Source organism: Elephas maximus, chromosome 11 (genome assembly GCF_024166365.1).
Source record: "Elephas maximus indicus isolate mEleMax1 chromosome 11, mEleMax1 primary haplotype, whole genome shotgun sequence".
Lineage (NCBI taxonomy): Eukaryota > Metazoa > Chordata > Mammalia > Proboscidea > Elephantidae > Elephas > Elephas maximus.
In genome coordinates this window covers 107,015,492-107,040,155 of record NC_064829.1, presented here as the reverse complement: position 1 = coordinate 107,040,155, position 24,664 = coordinate 107,015,492, and the positions used below count along the sequence as shown (strand labels likewise).

Below are 24,664 nucleotides of genomic sequence, written 5' to 3'. Positions count from 1 at the left end.
TTCAGGGGTGGGATCAAAAGGTGAGTGTGTGTGTTTGTCAGAAAGGGCTTCCGCAAAGAGGGGACATCTAAACTAAGATCTGGACAGAGAGAGCAACATATGCCAAGGCCTCGAGTGAGGGGGTCTTGTAGTTCCTACAATTTACAAATAACCCAGTCAGGGTAAAATCCCCAAAGACAAAGGAATGGGTCACTGCCCCACTCCCACCTGCCATGACCTTAGGGTTGAAGGTCTCCATTCCTAGAGTGGGGAACCAGCTACAAGACGCTTGGTTCTCAGTGGCACCCATAACTTGCATGTCCTGCCTAGAGGCCAAGAGGCCTCTGATGCCTGGACTGGAAACCACAGCAGCAAACATTGTTTTTCCTCCATGTTTAATTCCGTATCACAGGAGCATCAATAAATAGTTCCTTTCCACCCCTGCAATCTTCATTATGCCTGGGGCAGGGCCCTAGAGGCTGGGATCCTGCCCCAGGAGGCCCCTACCCCTGAGAAACGCCACAGTTCAGACCAGCCGAAATGCAGCCAGGCAGGATTCCCTAAGAGTTTCAAAGGGGCGGGCCCAGGCTTTCCAGCAGTGGGCGGGGCCTGGGCAGGACGCCCTCCCCAGGGCGGGGCCGCTCAGGGGGCGTGGTTCTCATCTGCTGCGGTCACAATGACGTCCATCCAAATGCGCATGGCCTCTGCGCTCGGGGCCACCATGTAGAAAAGGCGCTCGTAGGTTTTGACGCAGAACGTCAGGCGGGGGCTGGGGCTCTGGAATGAGCAGCAGAGTGGGGTGGTTAAGAGAACAGACACCAATAAAAACCCAGTGCCATCGATTCCGACTCATAGTGACCCTATAGGACAGAGTACAACTGCCCCATAGAGTTTCCAAGGAGCGCCTCAGGCACCAATAGCACCATGGATTTGAATCTCGGGGCTGCTAATTACACACCCTGTGGCATTGGGCAAGTTACTTAGTCTTAATCTTCTGTCTTCCTAAATGGTGCTACCCACCTCATTGGGATGTTGTTGAGGATTAGATGAATTAACCAGAATTAACTTACGAAAAGCACTGTTATTAAACTGGGAGCAAGATAAACTAAAAAAGAGGATTTACGTCCTTTCCCCCAGCCTACCGTCTACCATATTAGGACTATAGGTGTTCAAATCCCCCCTCCCCAAAACCTAGGATCCCCCCCTGGTTTGTAATTGGGTTAAGCCACCTAGCGCCTAGAACTCCTTTACTGAGTATCTACTTAAAACATTCACCAGCCATCTGTCTGTCATACTGTGGTGAGTCATGTGTTTCCATCTACTTCTGAAAATTAGCCAGTGAAAATCCTATGGATCACAACAGACTATTGTCCAATATAGTGCTGGGAGATGAGCCCCCTAGGTTGGAAGGCACTCAAAATACACAGTGGCCTCAACAATGGACTCAAACACACCAATAATCATGAAGGAAGATGGTGCAGGACCAGGCAATGTTTTGTTCTGTTGTGCTTGTGGTTGCCGTAAGTTGGAATCAACTCAGTGACAACTAACAACAACTTACTATATACCAACCTCCCAGGCCCCCAAAAAAACCAAACCCATCATGTCAATTCCAACGCCTAGCGACCCTGTAGGACAGGGTAGAACTGCCCCATAGGGTTCCCAAGGCTGAACATCTTTACAGAAGCAGGTTGCCACATCTTTCTCCCACAGAGCCGCTGGTGGGTTCAAACTGCTGACTTTTTGGTTAGCAGCCAAGCACTGAACCACTGTGCCAGCACCCCGGGGTTGAGTAAATGTCTTACATCCATTACCTGTTTTAATCTTATAACCCTGAGGAGTGGGCTGGACTGCGCCTGTCTTGCAGATGAGAAAACTAAGGCTCAGTGAAGAGAAGCCACTTTCCTGAGGTCACACAGTTGAAATTCCAATCTAAGTTTTAAAAAGCCACAGTTGTTTGCTCTCCTTAACCAAACCTGGTGCTGTCGAGTCAATTCCGATTCATAGTGACCCTATAGGACACAAGCAGAACTGCCTCACAGGTTTCCAAGGAGTGCCTGCCTAGCGGATTCGAACTGCTGACCTTTTGGATAGCAGCCATAGCTCTTAGCCACTGCACCATCAGGGTTTCCTTGCTCTCCACAGAGCTTCCTTAAAATGGAATTATTTGCCAACAAGTAATTTCTGGCACTGCACTTTTATGAAAGTGCTGAGTCCTGAGTTCTCTGGGGAAAAATAAATATGATATGACACCATGGGGCTCACTCCCACCTCGCAACTACAGGCAGGAGCTGAGTAATAAACGTCTCCTTTACTTGCTCCCCAGGCTGCCTCCACTCCGTCCTTACCCTGCCCTCATTTATTCTCAGCCTGGCATCAGAGTGTGCCAAATTTTTGCTCTAAAAGTTTTGCTCGAAGAAAAGTAACAGTGGCTGAGCCAGAGACCTAGTTCTTCATTTTTTGGCCCCTGGAGCAAAATGGCCTGCTGATCTCCGTGCTGGATGGCAAGTACTCTGACAGTAGGGGCCACGGCTGGCTTTTCCTGGGCTGGGATGGGATGGGATGGGATGGATGAGTCAGGGATGAGCTAAGGCCTGACTGCAGGGACTTTGACCAGGAGGGCAGGGCCGCACTGAGGGGAGGGCTTCACCTTGAAGGCACAGCGTAAATGGTCATAATAGACTTCCTCGATGGCCTGGAAGTAGATGACGCCTTTCAGCTTGGTCTCTTCCTTGTCTGGTGAGGAAGGTGAGGGAGAAACAGAGTCAGTGAGGGTTTGTGTATTGGGACGGGATAACTGGGCCCAAGTCGAGGCTGGGGGTGAGGTAAGGTACATGGCGAGAGTCTGAAGGTCCCTGAAGTACCATGGTAGGGAGATACTCTGAATGTTGAAGATGCTACATGGGAGATTGGGTGTGGAGGCTGGACAAGATCAGGGCCCAGACTGCTGGGTGTCTTGGGGAGTGGGGTCTGGAGAACTGGAACCCTGGGTTTCTGAATATCATAGTCCCTGAGAAGGGGAGGAACTCAGGGAGAGGATCAGAATCTTTGATTCTTCTAGAGACAAAAGACTAGGAGTCTGATTCCTGGGTGTCTTGAAAGGGGAGGAGAGGATCCAGATTCACACTCCCGGATATTGTAGGAAAATGGTGTCTAGGAGCCAAAGCTGTATAAAATTGAAACCTGGGTTGCCTAGGAGGGCTGGGGGTTTGGATTCTGGGTCGCTTAAAGAAGAAGGAGCTGGGGAGTCCTGGAAGATGAGGGGCCTGACATCTGCCTCCTGGGTTATGGGGAAGAAAAAGCTAGGAGCCCATTTCCTGGATCTTGGGGGAAGCAGGAGGTGGGTACCTGGACTCCTGAATCCTAAGGGAAGAAGGGGCCAGGGACCCAGACTCAGCAGCCTAAGACAGTGGGGGTCTGAGGGCCAACACTCCTGGGTATCTGAGGGGAAAGGCCTCTAGACTGGACTCCTCCAGGCTCTAAGGGCACAAGACTCAAGGTGGCCCAGCTGGACTTACCTGCATAGTAGGCCAGGCGACGGGCCTGGCGGTCAAAGCAGAACCATCGCTTCCTCCAGGTCTTGATACGGCCTCCCATCTTGACCAGGGGTCCACGGCAGCAGCCCCCTAACACCCGTACCTGCGGGCAGTTTTCCGGGTTGTGGCCCAATCGTTCCAGGTGCTGCCGGAGGTCCAAGACACGGGGTCCTGGAGGGTGGATTGGGGGTGTGGGTGGGGGCTGGGAAGGGAAGAGAGGGGATAGCTGAGCATCCTGCAGCCTGGAGCCCCACAAGGGAAGCCCAATCACAGCAGTTCACACATAGGTATATTTACCTACCCAAGTCTTTAGACAGTAATATTAACAACAGTGAGGATAATGAGGATTCCAACAGCTACATTTATTGACCGTGACACTCACTCTGCCCAGGGCTTTATGAGCATCAGCTCCTTGAGCCCTCACAGCCACCCTTGGGACAGTGTTATCATCAGCCCCATTTTACAGATGAGCAAACTGAGGTATAGAGAGCTGTAATAATCCACCCTAGGTCCCACAAAGCTTCTAGGTGGCAGAGTTGGAACTCAAACCCAGATCCTCCTGAGCCTAGAACTCACTATGAAATGCCAAAGGCATGTCAGAAATGTGAGGGGCCCCTGGCTCAAGGTCCTCAAAGTGGAACACTCATATGCTGATTCTGTAAAACAGGGACCCAATAGTAAGTGATCAGTAAATGAGAACATTGTTTTCATTGTCACTATTATTGGTGTCGTTATTCTTCTTGTGATTATTATCCTATGGGAAGCACTTTATGGTCCCTGGGTGGCACAAATGGTTAAGCGCAGGACTGCTAACCAAAAGGTTGGTGGTTCAAACCCACCCAGAGGCACCTCAGAAGACAGGCCTGGCGATCTGCTTCCAGAAGTTCGCAGCCTTGAAAACCCTATGGAGCAGTTCTACCCTGCACACATGGGGTCACACTATGAGTAGGAATCGACTCAACAGCAACTAACAACGAACACTTTGTATATACATACTCTCTCTGTCCTCTCAAGCTCCCCGGGGGATAAGTACATGTATTCCTACTTTATAGATGCGGAAACCAAGACTCAGGGGGGTTAAGTCACCAGACCCAAGTCACACAGCCAAAGCTGACCGAGCCAGGCCTCACCAGGCAGAGAGGTCATCCTTAGGTGGCCATGAAGGTCCGGGGAGAAGAATGAAAGCAGTTAAGTGTCTACTGCTTACATGCAGATGAGCGAGAAGGAGGGGTCAATGACTCCCAACAATGGTGGTGCCACCATCCATACGGACGCCACACCTGGAAGTGCCATCCTTCCTGTCTGGGTGAGGTGCCCCTCATCAGTGCTTGCAAAGTGCCCTACCCCAGCCCTCATCACAACACATCAGGACAGGCTGTGTCTCTTCATACCAATTTTTCCCAAATAATCCCTGCAAAGAATGGTGTGAGCCCCATGGTCAAAATGAGGTGGAAACCCACTGCCATCAAGTGGGTTGAATTTGGACTCACAAAGACCCTATAGGACACAGAAGAACTAACCCACAGGGTTTCCAACACTGTAATCAGAAACGAGCCCTGGTGGTACAATGGTTAAGGACTTGGCTGCTAACTGAAAGGTCAGTGGTTCAAGCCCGCCAGCCGCTCCGTGAGAGAAAGAGGCTGCAGTCTGTTTCCCTAAAGGTTACAGACTTAGAAATGCAATGGGGCAGTTCTATTCTGTCCTTTAGGGTCACTATCAGTCAAAATTCGACTTGATGGCAATGGGTTTGATTTGGTTTTGAATCTTTACAGGAACAGATTGTTACAACTTTCTCTCACAGAGTGGTTGGTGGCCGAGCATTTAACCACTATGCCACCAAGGCTCCTTACCCGTAAATCAGGGTAACAGTACCTATTTTAAAGGAGTCCCACTGGCGCAGTAATTAAAGAGTTCGGCTGCTACCTGAAAGGTCGGTGGCCACTCCACAGGAGAAGTATGTGGCAGTCTCCTTCCGTAAAGATGACAGCCTTCAAAACCCTATGGGGCAGTACGACTCTGTCCTACAGGGTCACTGTGAGTTGGAATTGACTCATCGACAATGGGTTTGGTTTTTTAGTTTACTATGTGTCAGGCACGGTGCCAAGGCCATTACAGTGATCCCCTTGTTTCTTCTCCAAATGACCCGCTGCTGCTGTTGTTAGCTGCTTTCAAGTCAAACTCAACTCATGGTGACCCCATGTGTGCACAACTACTCCATAGGGTTTTCAAGGCTGTGACTTTTCAGAAGCAGATCGTCAGAGCTGTCTTCTGAGGCACTTCTGGGTGGCTTCAAACCGCCAACATTTCAGCTAGTAGTCAAGCACTTAACTGTGTGTACCATCAGGGACTTGGCAACAACCTGTTACTGTCCCCATGTGACAGATGAGGAAACTGAGGCTTCTAGAGAAGAAGCGACTTACCAAGGTCAGTTAGGATGTGGCAATGCCAGGGCCCAATCCAGGAGGAGAGCAGAGATGAGCTCAGGGCTCTCAGCTTCACCATGCCCCGACCTTGTCACTTCAATGGAACCCCTGGCTCTCTTGGAGCCTCAATCCCTGCTCTGAAAATTGGAGGTTACCACAGCATCCCATGCACAGGGCTATTTTAAGGATGAGCTAGCCACTGCCAAGTTTTTCAACCCACCAATTCCACTTCATAATAAACAGAGAAAAGATTGAAGTTGCCAAGGATTTCATTTTACTTGGATCCACAATCAAGACCCATGGAAGCAGCAGTCAAGAAATCAGACAATACACTGCATTGGGCAGATCTGCTGCAAAGGACCTCTTTGAAGTGTTAAAAGGCAAAGATGTCACCTTGAAGACTAAGGTGAGTCTGATCCAAGCCATGGAGTTTTCAACTGCCTCATATGCACGTGAAACCTGGACGATGAATAAGGAAGGCCTAAGAAGAATTGATGCCTTTCAATTACGGTGTCGGTGAAGGATATTGAATATACCATGGACTGCCAGAAGAATGAACAAAATGTCTTGGAACAAGTACAGCCAGAATGCTCCTTAGAACTGACTCAACGGCACCCAATAACAACAATTCTACTTCTAGTTACAAATTCCAGAAACACACTGCACACAACCAACAACCAAAAAACCAAACCCAGTGCCATCGAGTCAATTCCGACTCATAGCGACCCTACAGGACAGAGTAGAACTGCCCCATAGAGTTTCCAAGGAGCGCCTGGCAGATTCAAACTGCCGACCCTTTGGTTAGCAGCCGTAGCACTTAACCACTATGCCACCAGGGTTTCCAACTGCATACAACAGGTCCTGTTTAATAAATGATGGGGCACCCATTTCATTTTTAATGAGGTAGGGCGTATACCTAACAAACAGGAAAGCTCCACTGCCTTCCTGCTCTATTTTTCCCTCTGGCTCTTATCAGCATCTGACATGCTGTTTATTTTACTTATTGATGTTGTTTTTGTTCATCTGCCCCACTAAACAGCTTCCCGAGAGCACGGATTTTAATTTTGGTCTCTGTTGTTAATCGAAAACCTAACACACTGTACCAAAACACCCAAACCCGTTGCTGTCAGGTTGATTCTGACTCACGGTGACCCCATGGGTTACAGAGTAGAATTGAGCTCCATAGGGTTTTCTTGGCTATAATATTTACAAAAGCACATCACCAGGCCTTTCTTCCGTGGAGCCATGGGTGGGTTCAAAACCGCCAACCTTTCAGTTACCAGCCGAGTGCAAACCATTTGCTCCACCTGGCTTCTAGCGCACATAAAACCAAAACGAAATCCGTTGCCGTCTAGTTGATTCCAACTCACAGCAACCCTACGGGACAGAGTAAAACTGTTCCATAGGGTTTCCAAGAAGCGGCTGAGGGACTCGAATTGCTGAACTTTCGGTTAGCGACCGAGCTCTTAACCACTGCACCACCAGGACTCCAAGTACACAGTAGGCAGTCGAAAAATATTTGTTGGGAAAGGACAAAATGCTGAGATAACAAAGAGCACGTTGCAAATAATATGCCATGGATGGAAAAATTAAACTCACAAGATGTGATTCGATAAGTATGGGTGGGACGGTATAAAAAAGATTTGAAAGCTTCCTGACAATCAGAAAACACCTGTGCAGAGGCAAGACTGCAGAGGACAGTCAAGGGTAACCTTCACTTTCTCAATATTGTCTCGTCCCTTATGGTACAAATGTACTTGTGGTATCAGAGTAGGGAAAAATAAAGATTTTAATCGGGAAGCCGTCAGCTAAACAAACCAAGGGTGCAAGAAAATCTACTGGATAAATGACATTTAAAATAAATAAATAAAGGTGGGGAGGGAGGGAGGGAGGGCGCTGACAGACTGCCAGGGGTTTAGGAGACATTTGAACCAAATACATTGTGTGTATTTTGTTTGGACCCAGAATCAAATAACCCAACTCTAAGGACACATTTAGAAGCCAAATGGGAAAACATGAATATGAACTGTGGCGAAATGTAAATATGGACTGGGTATTATGATGTTGGAGCCCTGGTGGCACAGGGGTTAAGAGCTCTGCTGCTAACCCAAGGTTGGCAATTTGAATCTACCAGCCATTCCTTGGAAACTCTATGGGGCAGTTCTACTCTGTCCTGTAGGGTCACTAGGGTTAGGAATCAACCCCACAGCAATGGGTTTGGTTTTTCTGGTTTACCCATGCATCACTACATATTTCCAATAGATGAGTTCTTTTTTTTTTTAGCCTAACAAACATCCCATTATTATACAAGACTACTAATAATCCCATAACTTTATAATACAGAAACCTGTTGCCATCAAGTCATTTCCGACTCATAGTGACCCTACAGGACAGAGTAGAACTGCCCCATAGGGTTTCCAAGGCTGTAAATCTTTAGGGAAGCAGACTGCCGTATCTTTCTCCCACAGAGAGGCTGGTGGATTCGAACTGCCGACTTTTTAGTTAGCAACCATGTGCTTAACCACTGCGCCACCAGGGCTCATCTGATGCATGGGTGACATGATACAATATCTGGAATTTGCCTTAAAATATTCCAGCGCAGAGAAGAAACTACGTAGGGAATTAGTAAAACCAAGTTGACAGGCAAAAGAAGATCAGATATTGATAATTTTCTATATTACGGGGTGGGTATGTGTGGGTTTATTATAAAAAAAAAAACTATTGTACTTTTTTTGCGTTATGTTTGAAAAATTCTATAATAAAAAGTTTAAGTAAATAAAATTTTTAGTTATTTTTAAAAGCTCCAGCATATAGTCATCCTTGTTCTGGAGTAACTGCTGACATTGTCACCAACTTACAGAAGAGGAAACTGAGGCACGGAAGTGGATCAAGTTACCCAAGGACACAGATGGACAGAGATGACCATAATGGAAGCCGAGTTTTTACTTCCCCTTCCCTTGCCAAGCTCAGCACGCTTTTCTGTCCCACCGGGGGAGAGGTGGGTGAGCTCTAAGAAAGGGCATAGGGCAGGGGGAGAAAGAAAGCAAGGGAGAGACGGGGTGAGGGCAGAGGGTAGGACTGACCATGATGGCAGGCACAGTGGGACCTGAGGAACCTTCTGTGCTCCTTCTCGTCCCTTCCTGTGGATACAGCATGAAGCAGTCAATGAGGATGCTAACCAGAAAAATGCATTGGGGTTGCTGGGTCTTGAGAAAGGAGGGACTGGGGGTTTAGGCTCCTACGTCCTGAGGGAGGCACGGACTGGGGGTCTGGGGCTGGGGGCCTGGACTCCTGGGTCTGAGGGAGGAGGGGGCTTGAAGCCTGGAGTCCTGAGTCTAAGGGAGAAGCCTGGAGGCCTGGACTCCTGGATCTCAGGGAGGAGTGGGCTGGGAGCCTGCACTCCTGGGTCTGAGGAAGAGGGGGTTGGGGGCCCAGACTCCTGGGTCTGAGGGAGGAGAGGGCTGGGGCCTGGACTCCTGGGTCTGAGGAGGAGGGGGCTGGGGTGGGGTCCCCTGTCCTCAAGTCTGAGGTCTCACCCTGGCCTTGAGCAGCCGCTCCCTCTCTGCTACAGCCTGCTGCAGGAGTCGCTCCATGTGAGCGATGTCTGGATGGAGGGCCCCACGGCTAGGAGGGGAGAACAGAGACCAGGGCAGGGTAGAGCGGCTTGACCTTCTCCTTCCGTCTTCCCACCTTCTCCCTGATGTCTCACCTATTCCCAAGGCCACAGTTCAGCAGCTGATAGAGGGGGTGTCTCCCAGAATCCCCTGCTGCTGGCAAAACAGCTGAGGCCTCCAGAGGTCCTGGGAGAGAGGGGGCCGGGTCAGGGGGCTGGATACTCCCTAGCCCGAGTGCCATCACTTCTTCCCCAGCAGGCATCCTTGCCAGCTCCTTGTTTCAGGTAAGGTGGTGACGGGGAACTGGGGCAGGTGGGGAAGGGGAGGGTCCTCACCAGTACAATGGAGGGACAGAGGTCGGGGGGATCCTCTCTGGCTTGCCCTTTCTCCCCTCCTCCGGGGCAGGCTTCCGTTCCTCTGGAGGCCAATGGAGCCCTGGAAACACACAAGGCCCAATCATAGAGGAAGAGACACTCAACTTCAACTCTTAAGTCAGAATGGCCAAGTGAAATCACCTGTTCCGTTATAAAAAAAAAAAAAACCCATTGTTGTCGAGTCCATTTTGACTCCTAGAAACCCTATAGGACAGGATAGAATTGCCCCACAGGGTTTTCAAGGAGCAGCTGGTGGATTCAAATCGCTGACCTCTTGGTTAGCAGCCGAGCTCTTAACCGCTGAGCCACCAGGGCTCCCCCATCACAGATCAAAAAGCCCACTGTAAACTGATGAACCTTGCAAACATGATGCTGAGTGAAAGACGCCAGTCACAAAGGACCACATGCTGTATGAGTCCACTGACATGAACTATCTAGAATGGGCAAAGCCATAGAGACAGGAAGTAGATTAGTGGTGGTCAGGGGCTGGAAGGGAGGGAGGAATTAGAGGATGATGTCTGTGGGATGTGAGATTTCTTTTCGGGGTACTGAAAATGTTCTAGAATTGATTGTAGCGATGGCGCACAACATTATGAGTGTACTAAAAACCACTGGATTGTACACTTCAAATGGGTGGATTGTATTGTACGTGAATTATGTCTCCGAGTTGCTGTTAGCTGCCCTCGAGTTGCCCCCAATCCATGGTGACCCCATGCACAACATAACCCAACACTGCCTGGTCCTGCGCCATCCCCATGATCAGCTGTAGATCATACATTGTGATTCACAGGGTTTTCACTGGCTGATTTTTTAAAGTAGGTAGCCAGGCCTTTCTTCCTACTCTATGTTAGGCTGGAAACTCCACTGAAACCTATTGAGTATCATAGCAACACGCAAACTTCCACTGACAGATGGGTGGTGGCTGCACATAAGGTGCACTGGCCGGGAGTCAAACCCAGGTCTCCTGTGTAGATGGTGAGGGCTCTACCATTGAACAACCATTGCCCCCTTATGTCTCAATAAAGCTATTAAAAAAAAAAAAAAAAAAGCTCACTGTGAGTCCCTGAGTAGTGCAAACAGTTAACACTCTCGGCTGCTAACTGAAAGGTGGGCGATTTGAGTCCACCCAGGGGCACCTTGGAAGAAAAACCTGGAGATCTACTTCCAAAAAATCAGTCGCTGAAAACCTTACGGAGCACAATTCTACACTTACACACATGTGGGCCACCATACGTTGGAGTTGACTAGACAGCAACCGGTTTTATGTCTCAATAAAGTGGGGGGGCGGGGGGGGACCAGCCCACTGAGCATTGGAGAGGATGTGTGAAGCCCGGGCCCTTTCACACCGTGACAGAACACCCTCTGTGGAGGCCAGTGTGGCCACTTACGCCTCCACAAGCTCCAGAAGTGAGGACACATTAGCTCCACTTCACAAAGAAAAAATTGAGTCCCAAGTCCCTGTGGTTCCCTATATCCTTCCTTCCTTGAAACAATCTTCCCAATTCTTCCTAGCTGGGGAACTTTACCTGTTGCTGTCAAGTCGATCTCGACTCGATGGCAACCACGTGAGTTACAGGGTAGAGCTGCTCCATAGGGTTTCCTCGACTATAATCTTTATGGAAGCAGATCACCAGGCCTTTCTTCCACAGTGCCACAGGGTGGGTTGGAACCATCCACCCTTTGGCTAGTAGGTGAGCACAAACCATTTGTACCACTCAGGGGCCTTTGCTGGGGATCTTATACACTTGGTATTGAGGAGACAGAGGTGGGTAAGACAGACCCCGGCATTGGTGGCTCAGTGGTAGAATTATTACCTCCTGTGCAGGAGACCCAGGTTCGATCCCCAGCCAATGCACCTCAAGCACAGCCACCACCTGTCTGTCAGTGGAGGCTTGTGTGTTGCTAGGATGCTGAATGGGTTTCAGCAGAGCTTCTGCACTAAAGTGGATTAGGAAGAAAGGCCTGGCCATCTACTTCTGAAAATCAGCCAATGAAAACCCTATAATCACAGTCAGGACACAGAACAGTTCCATCACCCTATAAAACACCCTTGTGCTGCCCTGGTAGTCTAACCCTCCTCTCACCCCAGCCCTGACAGCCACTGATGGGTCTGTTCTCTGTCCTTACAGTTTTGCCTTTTCCAGAGTGTCACATAAGTGGAATCGTGCAGAGTATAACCTTTGAGACTGGCTTCTTTCACTTGGTGTAATGCCTATGAGATTCATCCATACTGCATCTATCAAGAGTTTATCCATTTTTTGGATAGCTAGATTCAACATTGTGAAAATGACAATTCTACTCAAAGCAATTTACAAATACAATGCAATCTTGATCCAAATACCAACAACATTCTTCAAAAAGATGGAAAAACAGATCATTAACTTTATATGGAAAGGGAAGAAGCCCCGGATAATTAAAGCACTACTGAAGAAGAATAAAGGAGAAAGACTCGCACTACCTTACCTCAAAACCTACTATACAGCTACAGTAGTCAAAACAGCCTGGTACTGCTACAACGACAGATAAACATTGACCAATGGAACAGAATTCAGAACCCAGATGTAAATCTATCCCCCTACGGTCACCTGATCTTCAACTAGGGTCCAAAGTCCATCAAATGGGGAAAAGACACTCTTTTCAACAAATGGTGCAGGCAAAACTGGATGTCCATCTGCAAAAAAATGAAACAGGACCCATACCTCACACCATACACAAAAACTAACTCAAAATGTATCAAAGACCTAAATAGAAAGCCAAAAACTATAAAGATCATAGAAAAAAAATAGGATCAACACTAGAGGCCCTAATACATGGCATTAACAGGATACAAACCATAGTAACACACAAACTCCAGAAGATAAGTTAGATAACTAGAATCTTCTAAAAATTAAACACTTCTGCGCATCCAAAGACTTCACAAAAAAGAGCAAAAACAGAACCTACAGACTGGAAAAAAATTTTTGGCTATTACAAATCAGACAAAGGTCTAATCTCTAAAATCTACAGGAAAATCCAACACCTCTACAACAAAAAGACAAAAAATCCAATTAAAAAACAGGCAAAGGAAATGAACAGACACTTCACCAAAGACATTCAAGCAGCTAACAGGCACCTGAGGAAATGCTCATGATCACCAGCCATCAGAGAAATGCAAATTGAAACCACAATGAGATACCATCTCACCCCCGGCATTACTGGAACAAACCAAAAAAATAGAAAATAACAAATGTTGGAGAGGCTGCAGGGAGACTGGAACTCTTATGCACTGCTGATGGGACTGCAAAATGATACATCCCTTTTGGAAAACAATATGGCACTTCTTTAGAAAGCTAGAAATAGAAATACCATATCAGCCAGCAATCCCACTCCTAGGAACATATCCTAGAGAAATAAGAGTTGTCACACGAATAGACATATGCACACCCATGTTCACTGTAGCATTGTTCACAATAGCAAAAAGACATAAGCAACCTAGATGCCCATCAACACATGAGTGGATAAATAAACTGTGGTGCACACGCACAATGGAGTATTACGCAATGATAAAGAACAGCAATGAATCTGTGAAGCATCTCTAACATGGATGAATCTCGAGGGCATTATGCTGGGTAAAATAAGTCAATCACAAAAGGACAAATATTGTATGAGACCACTACTATAAAAATTCATGAAAAGGTTTACTCACAAAAAGAAACAATCTTTGATGGCTCCGAGGGAGGGGAGGGGTGAGGATGGAAAAGCACTAAATAGACAATAGATGAGCAGTAACTTTGGTAAAGGGTAAGAGTACACAATACTGGGAAAGCCAGAACAATTTGTACAAGGCAAGGTTACAGTAGCTCCACAGACACATCCAAACTCCCTGAGGGACCGAATTGCTGGGCTGAGGGCTGTGGGCACCCTGGTCTCGGGGAACATCTAGCTCAAGTGGCATAACATAGTTTATAAAGAAAATGTTCTACATTCTACTTTGGTGGGTAGCGCCTGGGGTCTTAAAAGCCTGTGAGTGGCCATCTACGATACTCCACTGGTCTTGCCTCTCCAGGAGCAAGGAAGAATGAAGAAAACTAAAGATACAAGAGAAAGATTAGTCCAAAGGACTAAAAGACTACAACAACTACGGCCTCCACCAGACTGAGTCCAGTACAACTAGATGATGCCTGGCTACCACCACTGACTGCTCTGACAGGGATCACAATAGAGGGTCCCGGACACAGCTATAGAAAAATGTAGAACAAAATTCTAACTCACAGAAGATGACCAGACTTACTGGCCTGACAGAAACTGCAGAAACCCCGAGAGTATGGCCCCTGGACATCCTTTTAGCTCAGAAATGAAGTCACTCACGAGGTTTACGCTTCATCCAAAGGTAAGACGAGCCCGTAAAACAAAACGAGACTAAAGGGGCACGCCAGCCCAGGGGCAAGGACTAGAAGGCAGGAGAGGGCAGGAAAACTGGTAATACGAAACCCAAGGTCTAGAAGAAAGAGTGTAGACATGTCCTGGGGTTGTTAACCAATGTCATAAAACAATATGTGTACTAACTGTTTAATGACAAACTAGTCTATTCTGTCAACCTTCATCTAAAGTACAATAAAAATAAGCAAACAGAAGCAATTTAAAAAAAAGTTTGTCCGATTTTGTTGTTGAGTGGCATTCCATTGTACAAATGTAGCACGGTTTGCCAATTCACCCATTGAGGGGTATTTACATTATTTGTATATTTTAGCAAATAAAGCTGCTACAAGCATTTGTGTACAGGTTAAAAAAGAAAATCGTATGGAGTACAAGAGTCTGAACCCATTGTACATAGGGTCACCATGAATGAGTGGCTGACTCAATGGTAGCTAACAAAAAGATAGACCCAATCTTTGTCTGCATGGTGCTCATGTTGCAGGAACTGAATAAGCCATTGTACACAAAAACATATAATCAGAAATTGCTGTGAGGGAAGAGAATACCGTGTTATAAAAGAAGATGACTTTCCAACTAGAAGATGAGGGATAGACTTCTAGTCGCTGATGCTAAGACTCAAAGGCTAAGACTTGGCCAGGGAAGACTGAGGGGAGTGCGTTCCAGGTAGAAGAGCAGCAAGTGCAAAGGCCCTGAGGCAGGGACAGGTGTGGCTGAGCTGAGTGAATATAGGAGAAATGATGAGATGTGGGCAGGGGCAAGATCATGAGCTACTTGTAGGCCGTAGTGAGGAAGCCTGGGCGGGGAGGGGGTGCGAGTGAGGCATTTGTTGGGGGGAACCAAAGCAGAAAGGGTAAAAAACACTCTGGCTGTTGTGTGAAGAGTAATTATTAGGAAACAGAAATTAAGATGGGGACATCAGTGAGGAGGCTGGTGCAGGGTCATGCGAGCCAGAGATGAGGGTGGGTGGGGGTAGAACAAGGATGATAATAATTGTAATAATACTAAAAATTGTAATTATCACCATAGTAACACCAGTTGACATTTACTGAGCCCCCACTATATGCCAGGCACTGTGCTGAGCTCTTTAACACATTCACGAGTGGTGCTATTATTATCCCCATTTCGAAGCAAAGGAAACCAAGGCACAGAGGAGTTAAGTGTCTAAGATCGCAGGGCTGGGAAGTGCCAGAACAGGTATTTGAACCCAAGCAGTCAGTACTCTTAGGTGTCATATCAAAAGGCACCACTGCAAAGAAGGAGTAGAGTTTGAGAGGGATTTAACTCAACCTGGAGGGACACAGTGGAATAACTTGCTAATTCATGCATTTATTTATTCACTTACTTACTGTTTATCTAGCTGAGTAAATAAACACACCCTGGGCTCTTTATGTGCCCTGGGGTTCCCAGCCACCCCCTCTGAACTTGTGTTAGCTGCGGCATTCACTTGGATTCTGAAGGATTCCTGGGAAAGCTTTGTCTCCTGAAAGGCACAGGACATGGAAACAGGCAGACCTGGGCTCTGGGTTCAAATTCTAGCTCTGCTACTTCCTAAGTGGGTGGGTGACTGTGGCAAGTCATTTCTCTTCTCTCAGGCTAGGTCTGCCCTCTGTAAGGGGGTAACATGCCCCTACCCTTCCTTGGGTTGTTGCAAGGATTAAATGAGTGACCTCATGCAAAGCATAAAGAAGAGTGCCTGCCACAGTGACAAGCTTCCAGGGACAGGTGTCTGGGCCCAGGTGACAGCTCAGTGCAAGAAGATGAGGTCCACAATGGTGGGAATGGGGTCCACCTGGGCGCAGAAGCCCCGCACCCCACAGGGAACCAGTAACTCAGGTGACGACTCCACAGGAGTGGACCCAGCTCCCCACCAGGCATTTGCAGACATGCCATTTACTAAGACGCATCATTTTACCCTGAACCATGCTCCTGGCAACAGAGCTGACACTCCACCTTTAACTGGTTTCCAGAGGAACAAGCTAGAAAGTTAACCCAAGGTTCATTTCTCATACAGAAGAAAGGGTTCTGTTAACCCTTTACCCAAACGAGGATAATAATAGGACCTATTTTTGGGAGTTTGGGTTTTCTGAGCAAAAAAGAGAGTATACGTATTAGGTTGAATCACGTCAAATTGCCAGTAGCAGACCATCTCACCGCTAAATGATAGCAATTCCATATGGCTCAGACTGACAGAAAGGCTTAGAAAAGACCCTGGCCTAAGAGTCTTAGTACTAAGCACTAAAAACTTCATTATTAGTGCTACTAATTAATTAACGACAAATGATATGTTATACAATATACACCACATAGTGATAAACGTATTAACAGTATTCTAACATGAAAACATCATTAATAATGCCTAAGAAATAGCAATATTATTCTGTGTATTACAATCAATTAAAAAAAAAATTTTTTTTTTTTTTTTTTTTTAGCTACTGATTATTAATAATGATATAGCAATGATTGTGAGGATGGCGCAGGACCAGGCGGTGTTTTGTTCTGTTGTACACAGGGTCACTATGAGTCAGAACCAACTTGACAGCACCTAACGACAACAAATGATATTCTCATATTAAAAAATATGAGACAACAAATGATATTCTCATATTAGAATACTGTTAATATGCTTATCGTTATATACAAAACCCATTGACATCAAGTCGATTTCGACTCATAGCAACCCTACAGGACAGAGTAGAACTGCCCCCATACAGGTTCCAAGGAGCACCTGGTGGATTTGAACTGCCAACCTTGTGGTTAGCAGCCATAGCTTTTAACCACTAGGCCACCAGGGTTTCCTATCATTCATATGGTATATATCATATGAAAATGTTTTATATGATATATAATATCATTTGTCATTAATTAACTACTAATTAATATTAAGGAGTCCCTGGGTGGTGCAAATGGTTAACGTGCTCAGCTGCAAACTCACAGGTTGGAGGTTTGAGTCCACCAAGAGGCACCTGAAAAGAAAGGCCGGGTGATCTACTTCTAAAAAAATCAGCCATTGAAAACCCTGGAGCACATGGAGCACTGACTGTTCCATTCTGACACACATAGGGTTTCTCCATGAAACAGAATCAATTTAAAAGCACTTGGTTTAACTGGTTGGTGCAAAGACACACTCACACAAGGGTATCCCTGACAGTGTTGCTTAAGCTTCAAAAACCTCAAACCACCATCTGCAAAGGGCTGGCTCAACGATAACACAGTAGAATAGTGTACCAACCAGAAGCCCAGTGGGGTTAAGAGCATAGGCTCTGAGAACAGAGTGCCTGGGTTCAAATCCCAGCTCTGCCACATACTAGCAATTTAACCTCTGCCTCAGGTTCTTTGCCTATAAAATGGAGATATGGAGCCTACCTCACGGAGTTCTTGCAAAGACTAAATGAGTGAATTCACGTTCAGCATTTCTATCAGTGCCTGGCATACTATACGCCATTGCCCTGGAGTCGATTGTAACTCCTTGCAACCATACAGGACAGAGGAGAACCGCCCTATATGGTCTCCAAGAAGCAGCTGGAGGATTCAAACTGCTGACCTTTTGATTAGCAGCCATAGGTCTTAACCACTGTGCCACCAGGGCTCCTGGCATACTATACGGTCTCAATAAATATAAGCTGTTATTATTACTATGGTTATTGTTAATATTGCTATCATTAAAGTCATTAAAAATGATGAACAAGTCTAAATATATCAATAGAAAACAATCTCCATGATACAATATGAAGTTAAAAAAGGTGCAATTACTAGCAGCGAATACATACATTTTTGAAAAAACAAAATTTGCATGCCTTAAGAGCTACCAACTTCTAAGCGTTCACTGAGTTTCCGCACAAGTGAAACAAAACCTCTCATCTAATGTTCACCCTGACTTCACCCACGATGTTCTCATATTTCCTATTCTGGTTCATTAAAAAAAAAAAGCAACCAGAAAAATCAAAGTTTTGACTCATTCCTAAGTTGGAGACCCCAGTTTTAAGAAGATCTAGAAGGATACTCAGGACACCAGTAGCTATACTGTCCTGGGGACGGGGAGGGTGTGGGGTATGGCGGAGGCTGTGGACCAGGGCAGGGGAGACCTTCTTAGCAATATACCCTGTCTGAGTGCTTTCTAAATGTATGCCTGGGTGCACACGTTCTCATTTTGCCATTTTGTTGTGGGGCGGCGGGGACGGGGGGGTGGTAAGCAGAAGAGACAAAATAATGATAAAGCTGGAGCCTGATAAAGACACTACTGATTGACTTGCCCCATCACTACCCCCCCAGCCCACCCAGGGCAGAGGAAGCCACAGTGGAAGCTGTGGGACCATCTCTGCCCCCCCACAATAGGTATGTCTAGTGTCAACCCCTCCCAACTGACACTGAAAACTCAGGGAAAACAAGGCAGTGGGGAGCCACCTGCAGGGAACTGTGAACAGAGAAGAGGCAGGACGAGGCAGTGGCAGCGGCGGTGTGGGCGGTGGGGTCCTGGAGCACCAGCAACTGGCGGTCTGTCTTCTGGGTGAAGAGGAGCTGCAGCAGATGGCATGAAGGTTAATGAGAGCTGGAAGGGTAACAGAGGAACCGCCAGGCCCCAGATGCTCTGGCCCATTTGCTCCAATCCCTAGATGCTCCAGTGCCAGCCCATTTCTCAGAGGGAAACACAAAAGTTTAAAATCCCAAGGGAAGCTGGAATGCAGTGCTTAGTGTCCAGCCTCAACTGTGAGTAGAGACTGTTGGTTCCCTGAGAAGAAGGTCCTGGGAGCCTGGACTCCTAGGTCTGAGGGAGGAGGGGACTGGGGGCCTGGACTCCTGGGTCTGAGGGAGGAAAGGGCTGGGGGTCTGGATTCCTGGGTCTGAGGGAGGAGGGGGCCAGGGGTCTGGACTCCTGGGTCTGGGGGAGGAGTGCCTGGGAGAGGGTGGGCTGACAGGTACGTGAAACCCCCATACCTTAGTAAGGGCCTGGTTAGACTCAGAGAAGTCCCTGCCAGGCGTTCTCTCAAGGTGATTAAGCTCCAGCAGTCGGCTCCGCTCCTAGGGGAAGGCAAGACAGCAGGGGCACCCACCTCTCAAAGTCAGAATAGGTCATCCCAGCAGCTTCCCCTGATGCCAGGAGATGTAGGATGCAGGGAAGCGGTGACATGCCAGGGAGGAAGTGAGGATATAGGACCAGGTCTCTGGGGAGACTCACCTGCGTCAGGGCCTGAAGGGCCTCCTCCTTCTTCCGGCTCAGCCCCCGGCTCTCAGCCACCATCTGCTCCCCCAGCGACTTGAGCTGCTCCTCCAAAACCTGGATCCGGCGCTGCAAGGTATCCCCACAACCAGGTCACTCAGCTCCCCCAGAACCGGGTCCTCCTTGAGAGCCTGGGGTTTGTACCACCCACTCACAGAGCCCCTGGGACTTGGCTGCCCAGGGTAAGGGACTCCAGGTAGAGCTCCTTTATGCCCTCTTCCCTTCAGGGGTCCAAAAGAGATCTGGGGTGGGGTGGAGGGGTACAAGATTTGATATACACACAGAGGCTGAAGGAGTCAGGCAGAGAATGAGACCTAGACAGCGTCACTGAGAAAAGAGATAGTGAGATAGGGACAGAGAGACGAACCAGATACACACACAGAGAAGAGGGACCAAGAAGGACCAAAAAGACTGAGGTGCTGAGAAAGGAGACAAGATGACAAAGAGAACAGAGACAGAGAGAACTATCTGAGACAGAAGAAGGGAAACCACAGCTTAACAGGGAAAGGTCCAGAAACAAGTGGGGAAAGGAGACCCACCTCAGAGCTTTCTAATCCAGTAACTCTTGGAAACTTTGTTTTAAATACAGTCAAACAAGTTGCTTCCCCCCACCACCACCCCCTCACCAGGACTTGGCCAACCTTTGAATATGAAGCTCCCAGAAGGGATTGGTGGGAGCATCTTCTAGGACTAGAGGTTGAGAGGCACAGAGTGTTGTGGTAAAGACTGAGCAGGTCAAACTGCCAGTTCTACCCCCTACAAACGAAGTGGCCTTGGAAAGGATGACTTGAGCACCTGAAGCTTCAGTGTCTCCATTTATAAAATGAAAAAAAAAAAAAGGACCCAGGCTGTGCAGTGAATTGCTTCTATAAGGCCCTTCGAGCCATGGTCTTGTAATGCCCACATGATTGGATGGGACTATGCAAATAAGGTACGGTGAGTCCTAATGAGGAGACTAGCCACTAGGCTTAAAAGACTCAATCCCACACAGGTTGGAGGGGACCTCACTACCATCAAGAATAACAGCCGGGAGCAGAACATGTCCTTTGGACCCAAGGTCCCTGCGCTGAGAACTGGCTAGACCCAGAAGACAGAGAGACACCTGTAACCCTGAAGACGGCATGACATGGCAAGAAGCGGTGGCAAGCACCGCAGAGTCCAGCAGCAGAGAAACACAGCAGCAAAACGAGGAGACTGGTGCGAGATGGCGTGGTGGGCTTCCCAGCCCATGATAGAAGGTGGCTTTGATGGGCTTGCCAACCCACAGAGTGAGAGAGCTGGGCGCCTTCAGCAGGAGACTTGCTGGCACAGTCGGGTGCCTCCGGACACTTACTGGCAGAGTAAACAGTTGTAACACTTGCCAGAGCATGGCCTGGTGGCAAAGGACCGCCCACAGGCACGGCCAAAGAAGCTGTTCTGATCGAAGACCTGTATCCTGAGTTGTTTCTATTACTTTCAAGTTGATCCTGATGCTGAATTGTAACAAGGTACTTCCCTAATAAACCCCATGCTTGTGAGTGTGGTTCCAAGTTCCGTGTGGCCATTACAATGAATTATCGAACTCAGTAGAGAAGTAGAAAGTACCGTGGGAGGGATGGCTGGTGTCAGAATTGGTAGAAAGGTTGGCGAGAGGTGGAATGTCTGACCTCCGCCTCGTAGGCATCAGCTTTGGGCTGATGGTGATTCTCGTTATCCCCCCTGAAGTTAGACAGGTTCTGACGCTACTCCTTCCACCATTTTACAACTCGCCTCAATGGGCTGCTATAAGTGTTCAATAAGTTAATGCTCTTGATATGCTTAGAACAGTACCCGGCACATAGGAAATGGTCAGCAAATGTCAGCTATCCTTGCTACTATTCTGAGAAACATGGCACAGTCAGGAAACCAAGACAGAGAAAGGCCTGGACAAAGAGTGGGGGGCACAGAGATGGCTGGTGAGGGAGGCAGGCCCATCCACACCCTCACGCACCCTGTGTTGTGCCACACTGGTCTGAAGCTCCTGGACCCTGGGGTTCAGCGCCCGGGCTCCAAGGCTGTCCCGATCCTCCTCCTCCCGCCAGCTCTCCCGCTCCAGTTGCTGGAACTCCAGGTCCTCGTAGGCACGCTGGGCCACTTCCAGCTGCTCCCTGATCTGTAGGCAAGGGCAGAAAAGAGCTGGACATCTAGACCCCAGGGCCTGGGGACCAGGACTCCTCGTCAATAAGGAAGGTGGGGGGGGGGCCTGGAGTCATCTGAGAGAGGAGGGGGCTGGGGGCTGGACTCTTGGGTCTGAGGGAGGAGGGGGCTGAGGGTCTAGACTCCTGGGCCTGAGGGAAGAGGGGGCTGGGTGCCTGGACTCCTGGGTCTGAGGGAGGAGGGGGCTGGGGACCTGGGTTCCTGAGTCTGAAGGAGGAGGGGTCTGGGGGTCTGGACTCCTGGGTCTGAGGGAGGAAAGGGCTGGGGACCCGGGTTCCTGGGCCTGAGGGAGGAGGGGGCTGGGGACCCAGGTTCCTGAGTCTGAGGGAAGAGGGGGCTGGGGGCCTGGGCTCCTGGGTTCCTGGATCTGAAGGAGGAAGGGGCTGGGGGACTGGACTCCTGGGTCTGAGGAAGGAGAGGCAGGGGCCTGGGCTCTGGGTGCTGGACACCAGGTCTCTGACAGGTTAGGAGGCCCTTACCTCCTGAACGTCCTGCAGAAGCCTCTCCCGCTGGTCCTCTGGCTGTGAGTCGAGCTGTCCCTGGGCCTCCCGGAGTCTCTGGCGAAGACCCTCCACACGGTCCCGCTCCTCCCTAAGCCGTCTCTGTTCCTGAAAGACACAACAGGGTCTCAGCCTCAGCCCAAGCACAGCCGGGGAAACAGAGGCCAGCAAGGGCCAGGCCAGCCAGATCTCAAACCCCTGCCTGAGATTCGGCTCCACGAGGACAAGGCCTTGTCTGTCTATTTCACTCCTGTACACACCCGCCCTGGAGGAGGTGCAAAGTAAACAGTTGCTGAAGAAATGCAAAAACACCTCCATGCGGGGTGACACTAGGGACACAGAGGTGTCAGCCCCAGCCCAAGGAGCACAGCTGGACAGTCAGGGCAATGAGACACTAAAAAAAAAAAAAAAAAAAACCATTGCTGTTGAGTCAATCCCTGGCGACGCCATGTGTGTCAGAGTAGAACTGTGCTCCGTAGTGTTTTTAATGGCTTATTTTTTGGAAGTAGATCACCAAGCCTTTCTTCCGAGGTACGTCTGGGTGGATGTGAACCTTCAAACTTTCGGTTAGCAGCTGAGTTCATTAACCATTTGCCCTGCCCAGGGACTCCAGTGAGACACTAGGGCTGTGGAAACTCAAAGGAGGAAGCAATTTCCCTTGTGGTGATCCAAGGCTTCCCAGATGTGGGGGTTTGGAGACAAAAAAATCAGGGAGCACAGAAATTAACTCAAAATGGACTAACGACCTAGATATAAGAGCTAGCACCATAAAACGCTTAGAAAGAAATATAGGGGTAAATCTTCAGGATTTTGCATTTGGTGATGGCTTCTTAGACAGGACACTAAAAGCACAAGCAACCAAAGAAAAGAAAAGAAAGTGAGAAGACATCCTGCAGAATGGGAGAAAATATTTGGAATTTCGATAGGGCTTTAACATTCAGAATATATAAAGAACTCCTATAACTCAACAGCAAAAAGACAAACAGCCCTAGCAAAAAATGAGCAAAGGATCCTAACTGACATTTCTCCAAAGAAGATATGCAAATGGCTAATAGGCACATTGAAAGATGCAACCATCATTAGTCATTAGAGACATAAAATGAAAATCACAATGAGATTGTACTTCACCCCCACTAGGATGGCTACGGAGCCCTGGAGGCAAGCAGTTAAGAGCTCAGCTGCTAACTAAAAGGTCGGCAGTTCAAATCCACCAGGCACTCCTTGGAAACCCTATGGGGTAGTTCTACTCTGTCCTACACAGTCGCTATCAGTTGGAATTGACTCAACAGCAATGGGTTTGGTTTGCTTTGCTTTGGTTTAGGATGGCTATTATTAACACAAACCAGAAAATAACAAGTGTTGGTGAGAATGTGGAGAAACTGGGGATGTAAAGGGATGGAGCCACTGTGGAAAACAGTTTGGCGGGTCCTAAAAACCTTAAACATAGAATTGCCATATGATCCAGCAATTCTACTCCTAGGTATATATACAAAATGACTGAAAGCAGGGGCTCAGACACTTGTGCACCAATGTTCATTGCAGCATTATTCACAATAGCCAAAAGGTAGAAACAACCCAAGTGTCCATCAACAGATGAATGGATAAACAAGATGTGGTATATACACACAATGGAATATTACTCAACCATAAAGAGAAATGAAGTTCTGGTACATGCTACGACATGGATGAACCTTGAAAACACTGCGGTAAAATAAGTCAGTCACAAAAAGGACAATTATTGTTTATTGTATGATCCCACTTGCATGAAATATCTAGAATAGGCAAGAGACAGAAAGTAGATTGGTGGTTACCAGGGGCAGGAGGGAGAAGGGAATGGGGAGTTATTGTTTAATGGGTACAAGTTTCTATTTGGGGTGATGAAAACATTCTGGAAATAAATAGTAATGGTTGCAAAAAAAAAAAAATCAGAGCACATTTAGACCTGGTGCCATTGAGGAGGCTGGAAGGGCATTTTGGGCAGAAGGAACAGCATGGTGCAAATGCATGGAGGTTGAAAAGCACAGGAAGTTTGGGGGCAAACTCTAGTCAGGGTAGAAGAGGATGTGTGGTGGGAAGAGATTGGGAGCACAAGTGGGGGAGACAGTAGAAAGGTAGACAGGGCACAGCTCACATCGGGTTTAGTAAACCAGGCTGAGGAACCTTTCTCCTGGGAGCAACAGGGAGCCATGGAAGAATTATGAGCAAGGAAAGGATGGAATAGGATACAGGTCTGGAATCTTCCCTCTGGGGAATGGATTAGAGAGGCTGAGATCAGGGAGAAAGCTCATCATGAGTCCTCCAAGCAGTGAGGAGGGGACCTAAACCGAGGCCTGGGCTGTGGGATGAAGAAGAGATGAACTAGAGAGATAAGTTCAGGGAGTTGGAAGGAGAGGACATGGTTAGTGATGGGCCTGGGGGTGACAGCAGGCATG

At 48.0% G+C, this 24,664-nt stretch overlaps 1 protein-coding gene across 1 annotated transcript in view; it reads right to left on the bottom strand.

The window, feature by feature from the left end:
* Nucleotides 1-345: 345 nt before the first annotated feature.
* PHLDB3 (pleckstrin homology like domain family B member 3) overlaps nt 346-24,664 on the bottom strand; it is a 29,278-nt gene continuing 4,959 nt past the window's right edge. Inside the window, exons 5-16 of the mRNA XM_049901213.1 lie at nt 22,212-22,340; nt 21,527-21,688; nt 19,516-19,626; nt 19,275-19,358; nt 18,744-18,857; nt 9,888-9,987; nt 9,648-9,738; nt 9,475-9,562; nt 9,022-9,078; nt 3,498-3,717; nt 2,630-2,715; nt 346-756 (exon numbers count right to left, since the gene is read on the bottom strand). Of these exons, the coding sequence (XP_049757170.1) occupies nt 622-756; nt 2,630-2,715; nt 3,498-3,717; nt 9,022-9,078; nt 9,475-9,562; nt 9,648-9,738; nt 9,888-9,987; nt 18,744-18,857; nt 19,275-19,358; nt 19,516-19,626; nt 21,527-21,688; nt 22,212-22,340 (1,377 nt within the window). The 3' untranslated portion in view covers nt 346-621. The remainder of the gene's footprint in view (nt 757-2,629; nt 2,716-3,497; nt 3,718-9,021; nt 9,079-9,474; nt 9,563-9,647; nt 9,739-9,887; nt 9,988-18,743; nt 18,858-19,274; nt 19,359-19,515; nt 19,627-21,526; nt 21,689-22,211; nt 22,341-24,664) is intronic.